The sequence below is a fragment of the Dermatophagoides farinae genome, chromosome 8, assembly GCF_024713945.1.
Source record: "Dermatophagoides farinae isolate YC_2012a chromosome 8, ASM2471394v1, whole genome shotgun sequence".
Taxonomy (NCBI): Eukaryota; Metazoa; Arthropoda; class Arachnida; order Sarcoptiformes; family Pyroglyphidae; genus Dermatophagoides; species Dermatophagoides farinae.
Window position 1 is genome coordinate 3,410,564 of NC_134684.1, and position 12,105 is coordinate 3,422,668.

General features: G+C 29.3%; 5 protein-coding genes across 6 annotated transcripts; 1 reads left to right on the forward strand and 4 right to left on the reverse strand.

The window, feature by feature from the left end:
* The first annotated feature begins 4 nt into the window (after nt 1-4).
* On the forward strand, nt 5-1,541 carry LOC124495410 (EEF1A lysine methyltransferase 2). The gene is made up of 2 exons (XM_047058787.2): nt 5-318; nt 385-1,541. The coding sequence occupies exons 1-2, from the start codon at nt 114-116 to the stop codon at nt 927-929; spliced, it is 750 nt and encodes a 249-aa protein (XP_046914743.1). The 5' UTR covers nt 5-113; the 3' UTR covers nt 930-1,541.
* Nucleotides 682-3,089, reverse strand: LOC124495409 (disks large 1 tumor suppressor protein). The gene is made up of 3 exons (XM_047058786.2): nt 2,444-3,089; nt 1,561-2,380; nt 682-1,451 (listed from the first exon to the last, which is right to left on the reverse strand). Exons 2-3 carry the CDS (start codon nt 2,258-2,260, stop codon nt 916-918), a joined length of 1,236 nt encoding a protein of 411 aa, XP_046914742.2. The 5' UTR covers nt 2,261-2,380; nt 2,444-3,089; the 3' UTR covers nt 682-915.
* A 107-nt stretch (nt 3,090-3,196) lies between these two features.
* LOC124495407 (glycerophosphocholine phosphodiesterase GPCPD1) lies at nt 3,197-7,268 on the reverse strand. Of its 2 annotated transcripts, none has more exons than XM_075733339.1 (10): nt 6,727-7,268; nt 5,518-6,656; nt 5,105-5,421; nt 4,835-5,024; nt 4,559-4,764; nt 4,400-4,492; nt 4,078-4,308; nt 3,859-3,989; nt 3,501-3,797; nt 3,197-3,438 (listed from the first exon to the last, which is right to left on the reverse strand). In XM_075733339.1, exons 2-10 carry the CDS (start codon nt 5,759-5,761, stop codon nt 3,354-3,356), a joined length of 1,794 nt encoding a protein of 597 aa, XP_075589454.1. In that variant the 5' UTR covers nt 5,762-6,656; nt 6,727-7,268; the 3' UTR covers nt 3,197-3,353. The 2 variants fall into 2 exon arrangements, with proteins under 2 accessions (XP_075589454.1, XP_075589453.1); XM_075733338.1 differs by having other exon boundaries at nt 5,518-6,484; nt 6,727-7,159.
* A 378-nt stretch (nt 7,269-7,646) lies between these two features.
* LOC142597744 (uncharacterized) lies at nt 7,647-9,165 on the reverse strand. Its single transcript, XM_075733342.1, has one exon. It carries the CDS (start codon nt 9,077-9,079, stop codon nt 8,858-8,860), a length of 222 nt encoding a protein of 73 aa, XP_075589457.1. The 5' UTR covers nt 9,080-9,165; the 3' UTR covers nt 7,647-8,857.
* Nucleotides 9,166-9,630: 465 nt separating this feature from the next.
* On the reverse strand, nt 9,631-12,082 carry LOC124495548 (uncharacterized). The gene has a single exon (XM_047058947.2). The coding sequence runs from the start codon at nt 12,080-12,082 to the stop codon at nt 11,087-11,089; it is 996 nt and encodes a 331-aa protein (XP_046914903.2). The 3' UTR covers nt 9,631-11,086.
* Nucleotides 12,083-12,105: the final 23 nt, after the last annotated feature.

Consider the following 12,105-nt stretch of genomic DNA (forward strand, 5'->3'; position numbering starts at 1 on the left):
ATGCTGTATTTATATTTATATTCGAGTTACACATGCATGCTTTTTTTTGATAAATTAATGAGCATGAGTTCTCCATAATATATATTCAGATATATTGATTTGATGATAACTTGATGATTTGTTCAATGAAAATGACTGCCAATGATAATGATGAATTTATCAATGAATCTGAACTTGGTACCAAACAATTTTGGGATCGATTTTATGATGAAGAATTAATCAATTTTAACGATTTGGGTGATTCAGGTGAAACGTGGTTCGGCACACGAAATACACGTAAAATTATTGATTGGGTGAACGAAAATCATGTCAAAAATGGTATCTATTGAATTTATGGGCCTTTTTTCAAATTCAAATTACAAACACCATTTCTGTTCCATATAGATGCTATCTGTGATATTGGCTGCGGTAATGGCTATGTATTGGCTCAATTGGCTCAACGAAATTTCACCAATCTTTATGGGCTAGATTATTCAGAAAAAGCTATTGAATTTTGTCAAAAACAATACAATCAATTCAATATTCATTTCAATGTGGTGGATATCTTGAATGATAATTTCCAAAATGATCAAAAATTCGATGCCATCATCGATAAAGGCACATATGATGCTATATGTTTAATGCCCGATGCTGATATTCATGAAAATAGAAAAAGATATCTAAAATTCTTAATCAATAATCTCAAGAATAATGGCCATTTTATTATAGTTACATGTAATTTTACAAAAGAGGAAATATTTAAATTTCTATCAATATCAAACAATGTTCACAACAACATAAATAATGATAATAATAATATTTTAAAAACAGATTATCATTTCATACATGAATTCGATACACCAACATTATCGTTTGGTGGTCATGTTGGAAAACTGATTACTGGATTAATATTTTGTAAAAAAAACACAATAAAAATCAATCCCAATTGATTGTTTTCCTTATGGTAAATACAGACAATGTTGGACTATTTCTTATGACATCAAGTGCCCATTTATATGGTACACATTCAATATTTGTATCATTAATGGCTACAATTTCATCACCAATATTTATCTGTCCAGTACGATGAACTGGACCATCAGGAACAATATTATTGACATATATACCTGGATCACCTTCCCTAGTTGGATTATCCAGGCCACCAATCAAACTGAAACCGAATCCATTTATATCTCGAATCATTTCCACTTTAATACAATCATTATATCCTTTTCCAATTCGTTGCCTATCGAATAATATTTCTTCAAAATTTGTCTGTCGATCACTACCGATCAATAATGCATCATCTTCATTTGCTTCTTCAATCTGTTCATAAATATCCGATGAATCAATGAATTTTCTTCGTTTTATATGAAAATGTATATATTGACCAGCATTTAAAATGATGTTTACCGCTTCTTTATGTGTAACATTTTCCAATGATTCTCCATTCACTTTGGCAATAACATCGCCTTTGTTTATAATGTAAATAATGAATTTATTTTTTTTTTTTTTTTTTAAATAAATTAGAATAAAAATTAATTGAAATTAAAAGAAAAAAATTATTCATTTTTTTTTTACCTAATTGTATACGGCCATCACGTGCTACGGCACCGGCACCTAATATACGTGAAATATAAACATCCTGAAAACCGGCATGATTAGGTGAATCAATACCACCACGAATACTGATGCCAAGACCACATTCACTTAGGTCCAGATAGATATCAATATATTGCCATTCAAAATTTGCATTTCGTATTATCATTTCTTGTGATTGTCTTGTTTGTGACCGATATGGTAATGATGATGAATTAATTGTATTACCCATTAATTGTGATGATATTTTTTTCCGTTGATTATCATTGAATTCAATAGATTTTAATTCATTTTTATTGATTTGATTTCGTTGTTGCAAGTAGCTGTATTTATCATCATCAACATCATCATCATCATCATCGACGACGCCATCATTATTATTTAGCACATCTCTTACATTGATATTACTTTTATTTTTTATACATGATTTACTTAACTGTAACCACGGATCATCGTCATCATCATCGTCGTCGTCGTCATCATTATCATAGTTGACTATATTGTTACCGTAACTACAGTTACGATGATGATCTTGATCTGAAACCAGCCGATATTGATGTATGTATTGTGATTGCTGTTGTTGTTGTTGTTGTTGTTGTTGTTGTCGTTGATCATATTTGTTTAAACGATAATAGTAATTAGGCGTCATTTTACTGTCTAATATAGTAAATATATGTGTCATGTATGGCTTTGTTTGTTGTATATGAAAAAAAAAATCATTTTTTTTATCGATTTTATCGATAGATTTATATTAAACACACACAGCTTAATGGAAAGTTTGTTGATCAAGTATCACAAGATACTATATAATAGCCAAAATATCAATAATTTTGGTTACCATCAAAATTAAACGTCTTCTTCATACCTGAATATGTTTATGAACGGAAAAAAATATGTTGTTCATCATTTATAAACACCAGCTATTAACCAGATGTTTTATCGATTATGGAAAAAGATTGATGGAAAATGTTGATTTCAATCACTAGTGATTGATTGATTGATTGATTTTTTAGTGGATAATTTTTAGTTAAAAATGATGTCACCGAAATAGTGTCGAAGGTTTTTTTTTATTATCATGATACATCAAATTGATGGCATAGTCAATTTCGTAGTGTGTGTGTGTGTTGTTACGAGAAAATTGGATACTATTACTTCGTTGGAAAAAAAATTAATAACCATCAACACCAGGAATCATTCAACCATATTGTTCATAGTCGAATGATTATATAGAAGATAAATGACATTTCAATCAGTTGATCATTGCAATTTTGTTTTTTTCATTTTTTTCATATTTCAAATTCATTTCATCGACAATTCAATCACAGTAACTGTGGCTGATTCGAATAATGAAATTCCTTATTATTATTACATATACTACTACTAAGAAAAACTCTCACACAAATTAATCTCTTCTTCTGTTTGTCATCATCATCATCATCATTTATCCGTGACCATGAAAAAAAAGGTCTAAAGTTCATCAACAAAAGTAAATTTTGTGAATTACAAAAATTAGCCTTTTTCGACTATTTCGAATGATAAGATGGGAATAATGTTGGTCTATTAGTCATTTGAAATTGAGTACACAGCTCTCTCTCTCTCTATGCCAATGGCTCATAGATTTTCATTTAAAATTCAATTTAATCAATCAATTTCCATATTTATATAGATTATTAATTATTAATTAGAAAAAAAATTTTTTATAATAAAAACAATTTGAAAAAAACACTAAAATCATGGTGGTGATGTGTGCAAACTTTCACTTTTTTTTCTTTGTTTTAATTAAAATTCAACGATATTGGTGGTGACACTTCACAATTTGGATTTTCATGACTTTCCGGTTTGGCAATCAATAAATCGATTCTGAAATAAAAAGATTTGGTATTTAAATTGGAAGGAATCAATAAAAAAAATGAAAAACTTACTTATCATAGATGGCACCATCGATTCCTTCTTTTTTAAGATTCTTAATCAATTCACGATCATTTAGATCATCACCCCAACAGAATAGTACCAATGATTTAGATTTAACAAAACGTATTAATGTTGAATTTTTGATTATGTCTTCAGCATGTACAGCAACACCATATAAATCCATACATAATGCCAGATAGGCTGCCATTTCAATAGAATGATTCAATGGATTATGATATTTCATCCATTTAGTGCTTAAACCCTGAGTTAGAAACAGTACCGGATAACGGTCTTGTTTTAATTTTACCCTTAAAAAAAATTCCAATGAAATTAAATGAACAAAATAAAAACGTGAGTTTGAAAACTTACATTGAACAAATTTCCGGATGAAATGATGATATGATAATTTTTCGATCATCAGCATATAGAAACAAATCCTGTAATATTAGATCAACATATTCATTTAGGTCATGTGATTTTTCCGCTTCCCAATCACCATTCTAATTCATTTTTTTTATCAAAGGAAATGTGAAATCTATTAGTACCAGAAAAAATAGCAATGAAATCAATTCAAAATCAATGATTTACAATTTTTTTCTGTGGATATTTTATTTCCACATTGAAACCACAATTTGCTTCCACTGATTTCAATACCGTTTGTAGACTTGCAAATGGTAGACCATGTGGACTGTCAACATCACCATCAAAATCATAACATTCTTTTCCATGTCGTTGTAATGGTCGTAATTTAAGTTTTTGTAACTGTTCATAGGTTAAATCTTTGATGTTCATCTGAAAATTTTCAGGCATATGATCTTTCTACATATACATATAGAATATAACAAAAAAAAAAAAAAAAACTTTCAGACAATGGAATGTCTAGAATCGACTTAATGGACATAAGACTTGCCTGTTGCAAAACAATATTCACATTGAAATCATGATAAACGATCGGTATTTTATCCTTGGTCAATTGTACATCCAATTCGACCATATCAGCGCCCTAGTTGAGTAAAAAAACAATTTGTCATTCAATGATTTTAAAAATGACTACTATTATTTTTACTACCTTTTTGAATGCAAAATTAAACGAATCAATAGTGTTTTCCAACACTTTTTCACAGCTATCTATACGACGAGCACAGCCAGCACCACGATGGCCAATATCGTAACCATTCTTTTTCAATTGCCAGCTTTTTATATTTCGAGTCTTTGATTTCCATTTTATTGGTTCCATTGCCATGCCATTGTATGGTTTCGTAATGAAATATTCAGCTTCGAAATTTCGAATAAAATTTCAAATTGCAAAAACGGAAGATGATTGTGAATTCGTTGACAAATATACCTTTGAAGTGGGCAATAATTTTGCCCATTTTCGATGTAATAGGAACGGTAAAAATTCCGCTACTTTCACTGGCATTCACCGGATAGATATAACCGAAAGCAATTTTATTGAAACTAACATCATGGCCAATATCGTTGCTATCATTATTGTTGTTTGTTTCCATTTTTTGAAATAAATCCACTCGTATACCCTGTGTATTGATATTGGAGATTAATTCAAAAATTTTGAAATTCATTACAAACAAACAAAAAAAAAAAATTTTCAACTTACAATATTGCCACTCAAAGGAATCTTGCAACGTACGATAATAAATTCATTCGTTTGCATTGAACGTCCAAATAGATTTTGATTTTGAAATTTATATTCCAAATCATTCATGGCGGCCACATCAAATGGATATTGATCTATACCATCATGATGATTAAAATCATCATCTTGTGCCGTATCGAATGTTTCATCAATGGAATCCATTGCGAAGCCACTGAATTTACAATAGATTTTTGTTTGTGAAAATCGTTTTGATATTATTTCAATTGAATTGTAAAGCATAATATGTAAAGCCATTTCCCGTTCGGATAATGATGTGCCTGTTTTTTTCCAAAAATAAAAAATAAAAATATGGATTTGAAAAATTACTCAAAAAAAAAATAAAAATCAACTTTTCAACTCAATTCACCACTTACAACTTGAATCATTTGAAATGGTGCTTGTATTTGATGAAATTGATGAACACGATGATGATAATGCATCATGATGAATTGATGCAAACGATTCATCCGATGTTGGTGATGTTTGAGCAAATGGAATTGGCGATTTTGTTGAATTAATTGTCATAGACATTTTCTTGATCAAAAATGACGTTGTTGACGATATAAATGTTCGAAATCGATTAATCGGTACAAATTGTTTGATAGTGAATAAAATCATATACAAACACTTTTATGTTAAAAAAAAAAAAAATATCAAATCATTCGATTATTATTATTTTGATGCGTTAATCACTATCGATAATGATCAATCATCAATGTTCTATGTGTATATAAACAAAAAAAACAATAATAATTAAAGCAGCACATTATTTCCATTGAAAGTTTGACATTTTTATATGATGTTAGTGTGTGTGTGTATGTATTAATCGGTCGTTGATTTGTACAATTTTTATCAATAAAATAATAATAACAACAATATAACAACAAACGACAAAAATAAAATTCTGGAAAAAAAAGTCGAATTTTGAGTAAAATGAGAGAAAAAAATTTGCCTAATTTGATTACTTGTGCAAAGAAACAACAACAACAATGACAACAATTAAACGGAACGAACGGAAAAAAAATTGAAATTAAAGGAAACAAAAAAACAGTAATACAGTTAAAATTTCATATTTATATTTATCATTATCGATGATGACGATGATGATGATGATAATAATAATTCAATATATTCAGTACATTCGATAATAATAATGATGATGATGATGATGATGATTGTAATTGTTGAACAAGATTGATATGATTGTCAGACATGGTTTGTTATGAATATTTTTTTTTTAAAATCATGTGATAATAATAATCGATCGATCGATTGATATCAATAACGAATAGTAATTATTGATGATGATGATGATGATGAGTATATAGGAGATTAGAATCGCTGCGAAATTAAATCAAATTCAATCGATTAGCAGGTAAACATGAATTGAATAAAAACAACAACAACAACAACAACGTATCATGCATGCATGTGTGTATAGTGAGTTTTTTTTTATATATTTTGGTTGTTGTTGTTTACATTGTTCATTACAAACCACCACCACCACCACTACCTATTGAAAGTGATGATGAGAATGGCATTTTTGTGTTGTTTTTTAATGAGAAAAAAAAAATGATACATACGTTGCCATGTAAATGGTGAGATTTTTCATTATATCATTGCCATTGTTACAATCATCAATCAATAAAGTGAATTTTTCAAATTAAATTCAAAACAAACAAACGAACAAACGAACGAATGAATGAACGAAAAAAAATCTTGAATTAAAAATTTGAATGTAATAAGGAAAAATAATGGTTTTCCTCATTCATTCAACACCATTGACGTCATCACATCTCATCTCATATTGATGATGATTTTGTTATCGAGGAAAATCCAAATATACAACGCAAATTTGTTCGAGTGAAAAGCGCCAAAACAAAAAAAAAAAATTACATTCAATCAAAATAAATCAAATGATGATGATGATGATTTTGTCATGATTATCTCTGTGTTTTTTTTTTTGTTGTTGTTGTCTATGCGATCAGTACATTCGTGTGATGTTATTTTACAAATTTTTTTTTTCAAGGTCTTTGGAGGTTGCCTGAATTTTGAAGCATTGATGATGATGATGATGATAATGGCAAAAATGAATTTGTTGGCTGGAAACAAATAATGTCGTGATGATGATGATGATGATGATGATGGCGGTTACCATGCGAATATTTTTTTGGCTAGTTCTGATTCTGGGGTTTTTTTCCCATTATCTATATATACTACTTGATGGTATGAAATTAAGAAAAAAAAAGAACAAATCAATTGCTTGCCTATGATCCAAAAAAAACCATTGTGAATGAGTGCTAAATATAAAAAAAGTTTTGTTGGCAAGTAGGTAGAAAACCAACATTGAACCAGTTCAAACCGGATTCGCTATATAATATCGAAAGATGTATGTGATGATGAATTCACCAATAACATTTCGAGAATCATGCTCAGAAGATTTGATTTTAGCTTGCGCATTGAAAATTTCTTTAGATAATAGAATCTAGAATCTTGCACCGGATTCTTGTGTGGAAAAAATTGATTTTTTTTATTTCTTATTCAAATGATAAAAAAATTTTTTTGGAATTTAATTGATGTTATTAAAAATAAGGTCCATAATTTGGGATGTAAACAATTTTTTCGTATGGACGTTGTTTATAAATACGTTTCGGATAATAGGTTTTAGGCCGATATCCATATATACGACGATAATATGTCAGACCATTATGTTGCATCGGTTCATATTGATCAATAATGGCTGGATGATTATAATTGATGAGAAATGGTGTTGTACCATACATAATGTTCAAATGTTGCCTGATTCTGGCCTATAAAAACGGCCACAATGACAAACAGAATAGCCAAATTCATGATGGTTGCAGTGAATAAATTCGTTGTAATGATTCCGACGCACATTGAAGAACATTCAAGCTATTTATATATCATTTTCAGTGGTGAAAAAGTAAATTTTTATGTCACCATGATTTATTTCTGTAATTTCTGATCTCCAAAAAAAAAAAAAAAAATTCCGATCACAATTTATTTTGAAGAATTTTTCATTTTTCAGAATCCAGATTTTGAGCAAATTAATTAGTTGAAGAATTCAACAGAAACCTCATCATATGACATCTTCTGTTCTTAATTCAATGCTCAAGGCGATCATTTAAATTTATTTCAAGTACAATCTTTATTTCTTGATCGAAACAAAAAAAAATAATGATGACCATTTCTAATCTGTTTATTTATAGGTATAGTAGCATAAATTAAAGTGAATATTCGACGTAATGTTTGTCATGGAAAGAAATTAAAAAAAAAAACACCACCACCACCACCACCACCAACAACAACAAAATCATTATCGTTGCCATTTTTAGAAATTTCGATAATCACTTCAGGCATGATGGTGATGTTTTTTTTTTTTTTTTTTTTGGTCAATAACATTTGTTTATACACAAAGAGAGACGAAAAAAAAACATTCATAAATATTGAAAACATCATTTAGTTCATGTGACTTGATATGATTTTTTTTCGAATGAAATGAAAATTTTTTTTTCATCTTAATAATCCATTAATGACTTTATTGAACTTTCCCGGTCATGTTCAAATTTTTTTTTTTTTTTTTTGGTTATTGACAAGAATTTTTTTTTAACAAAAAAGAGAACAAAAAGACAACAACAATGAAAAAAAAACCGAATTTCAATCGATTATAATCTGAAATTAAATCGAATATATTTAGCCATAGTATCCACCACGTCTATATCCACGTCCACCATAGTATCCACCACGTCCACCATAACCACCATAGCCACGTCCACCATAACCATAGCCACGGTTATAATTGCCAAAACCACGGTTACCATATCCACCACCATAACCATATTGTGCTGAAACGTTTGTAATGGCAGCACCGACGATTACCATTATGGCAAAAATCAATACAAATGCACGGTTCATGATTGAATGATTTTGGTTGTTGTTTTTTTTCGATGATTTATTTAATTTCAATTCTTAGATTGATACTGAATGGATGGTTGGATTAACAGCCCATATTTATACTTGATGTTTATATCGTTTTTTTTCTAATCTGCTCTAACATTAATAAAGCGGACATCCTAAAACTAAAATTTGAATATTGAAAAAAAAAATGATTACCAATTCTTATCTGGTACAATTTCCACAATTTGCAATATTATCAACCAGAACAGGATAAAGGAAATTTGATTTCAAACAAACACACACACACGAATCTATATATGTTTGCAATGGTGTTGGCTGTTTTGAATCATCAGCAATCAGCAACGTAATTGCATAATATTGGCATTGGAAAAAAAAAATTTTCACGATTATTGCACACACAGTCTTCTTTTGTTTGTTCAGATTCAGTACAACCATCATCATCATCATCATCATGTGGAAGATATTTTTGTGTTGAATAAAATTGCAATTTTTTTAATGGAAATTTTGTTTATTATTATCGCAAAATTTATAATTTTTTTTTTAATTAGAATTTTTCAATTATCGAAAATGTGCTATTTTTATTGCAATAACAATATTTTTGTTCTTTTTTTTTGGTTTTGGGGAAATTTTAACATTTCTAATTAATTCCAATTAAATTATTCGATAGAATGCTAAATTTGTAGTAGACAAACAAGCAATTTCGGTCGATTTTGGTAATTTTTTTTTCTTTTTTTTTGTTGATTGATTATCGTCCAAAACCACCGCCATAGATTCCGCCAGGTCCAATACTGCCGTAACCACCGTTTCGATGGCCAAATCCGCCACCATAAATGCGGCCATTATGAATACCACCATAACCACCTTTACGCCATCGAAGTTTAGCATCTGTTATGGCCAATATGGTAGCCACAATGAAAAACAATATGATTCTGATGTTCATGATTGGATTTTCGTTAGTGGATTAATTACCGAATGAACTTTGTAACATTTATGACAAATTCTTTTTATATATACAGCATCAGCAGCAGCAGCAGCAGCAGCAGTGGCCACATAGACCTGATAAATAACAAAAGGAAATTGAATGAATTTTGTCAATTGTCGTTTGATAGAAGAAGAAAAAAAAATTCATTTTATCTAATTGATATCCGGTTTTTTTTATTAATAATTTTAATGGGTAAAACATTTTTTTTTCTTCAATCATTAAATTAAATCAGATAATGAAATGATAAACAGCACATTAAATAAATGATGATTGATTTAAATTTTCTCATAAATCAGAATGATGATGATGATGATGATGATCATTGTTGATCATTTCATCCATAATATACGCCTCTTACTCTTCCCCATCGATTAATGCCCCAACCTCGTCTGTAACCGCCATAACCGTAGCGATAAAAGCCGCCTCTTCCATAATAACCAGGATAATAACCATAGAAATGTCCAGAAACAGCACCAATGATGGCAAACAATACAAAAATCATCAATAAAAATATTTTTTTCATAATGGCTGAATTGGATTTATTTTTTTGGTTTTGTTTTGTGGTCAAAGTTGTTTATTTGTATCTGCTTGTAGATAAATGATGTTCTGAATGATCGGCAGGTTGATAGTTTATATATGGATCACTTTCAAGGATCATCATTATCATCATCGTATGTGATGGCAAAAACAAAAACAACCCATCCGTAGCCAAATATTGTGCGGACAAAGTTGTTTTTCAGTTTTTTTTTTGTTGTTCAAATTTTATCATTAAACATGATTAGCATAAAATTTCGGAATTTCTGTTTTTTTTAAATTTCAGAATTAATTAATTGATTGAATGTATTCAAAACATGAAAATTGTTTTTCTCTTTTATTGGAAATATAACTGACATAATATTTGAGAAAAAAAATTTCAATTCGTCATTGAAAATTTCATCGACCCATCATTAACGATCATCATCCATTTCAAGGATTGAATTGCCATACACAATGGTTCTTGTTCTGTGTTAAAGGCTCATTTTTTATTCACACATCATCATTGTTGGATGTAAAACCCAACGAATAGTTTCATCTTCCATTGGAATTTGCTGTCTAGTGTTTATATTGTAACGACCATCATTTGTAAACAATTGTTGTCCTTCGAAGATTATCTTTTTGATTCTTGGATTTTTAACCGTTTCTCTTAGACGTTTAAGTTTCATATGAATTGATTCCATTTCATCGGCTACAGGTCTAGTGTTACAAATCAATGATGATGATGGTGATGATGGAGATGAAGAATCGGAAATTAAATGAGGTATGGATAATAATGGTGCCGTTATGAGGTCATCATCATCATTGACGTCGTTATAATCATGATGATCATGATCATTCATTCTTCTTGGTAATTCAATTTGACAATTGATGGAATTTTCAACATTTGAAATCATCAAAGGAAATGAAACTTGTTTTTGTTCACATTTTGTTATTGGTGATGTATGTATGATTTGAAGGATTTCCTTCTCCTCATTTTGATATTGATCATCGTTTATTTGTTGATTATATGATAATTGTTGTTGTTGTAGTTGTTGTCGTTGTTTGATCATATTCAAATCTTGTTTTATCATTTCAATGTTGACATTATTATTTCGTATATCAGATAATATTTCTGTCAATAATTTTTCTGTTTTTCTCTGATCATGATAACTTTTTTGTTGATTAAAATAATTTTGTCGATGTTGTCGTAATTGTCGTTTGATTACATCTAATCGATGTTGAATACGATGATTATAATGATGATTATCGTGTTCAATTTGTTCAATACAATCAATCATTGTACGAAAATTTTGTAGACCTGATGATGATGATGATGAACAGCTACTACTACTAATGGGGGTACAAGTTGATAATTCTTGAATATTCTTTCCGATTGTCGGTGTTGTCGTAATCATTGATTCTTCATATCGTATTTTACGTTTACGTATTAAAAACGGTGTAATGATCAATGATTTTTCACGAAATCGACGCGTAGATTTCATGTTATGATCGAATTTTTTTTTTT

Excerpts from the sequence above, each read along its gene's own strand:
- LOC124495410 (XM_047058787.2), top strand. The coding sequence starts at position 114 with ATGATTTGTTCAATGAAAATGACTGCCAATGATAATGATGAATTTATC. Across the intron at positions 319-384 it reads CGAAAATCATGTCAAAAATG|ATGCTATCTGTGATATTGGC; the intron begins GTATCTATTGAA and ends TGTTCCATATAG.
- LOC124495409 (XM_047058786.2), bottom strand. The coding sequence starts at position 2,260 with ATGACACATATATTTACTATATTAGACAGTAAAATGACGCCTAATTAC. Across the intron at positions 1,452-1,560 it reads TGATGGCCGTATACAATTAG|GCGATGTTATTGCCAAAGTG; the intron begins GTAAAAAAAAAA and ends TTATAAACAAAG.
- LOC124495407 (XM_075733339.1), bottom strand. The coding sequence starts at position 5,761 with ATGATTTTATTCACTATCAAACAATTTGTACCGATTAATCGATTTCGA. Across the intron at positions 5,422-5,517 it reads CATTTCAAATGATTCAAGTT|GCACATCATTATCCGAACGG; the intron begins GTAAGTGGTGAA and ends GGAAAAAAACAG. Across the intron at positions 5,025-5,104 it reads TTCCTTTGAGTGGCAATATT|GGTATACGAGTGGATTTATT; the intron begins GTAAGTTGAAAA and ends ATCAATACACAG.
- LOC142597744 (XM_075733342.1), bottom strand. The coding sequence starts at position 9,079 with ATGAACCGTGCATTTGTATTGATTTTTGCCATAATGGTAATCGTCGGT.
- LOC124495548 (XM_047058947.2), bottom strand. The coding sequence starts at position 12,082 with ATGAAATCTACGCGTCGATTTCGTGAAAAATCATTGATCATTACACCG.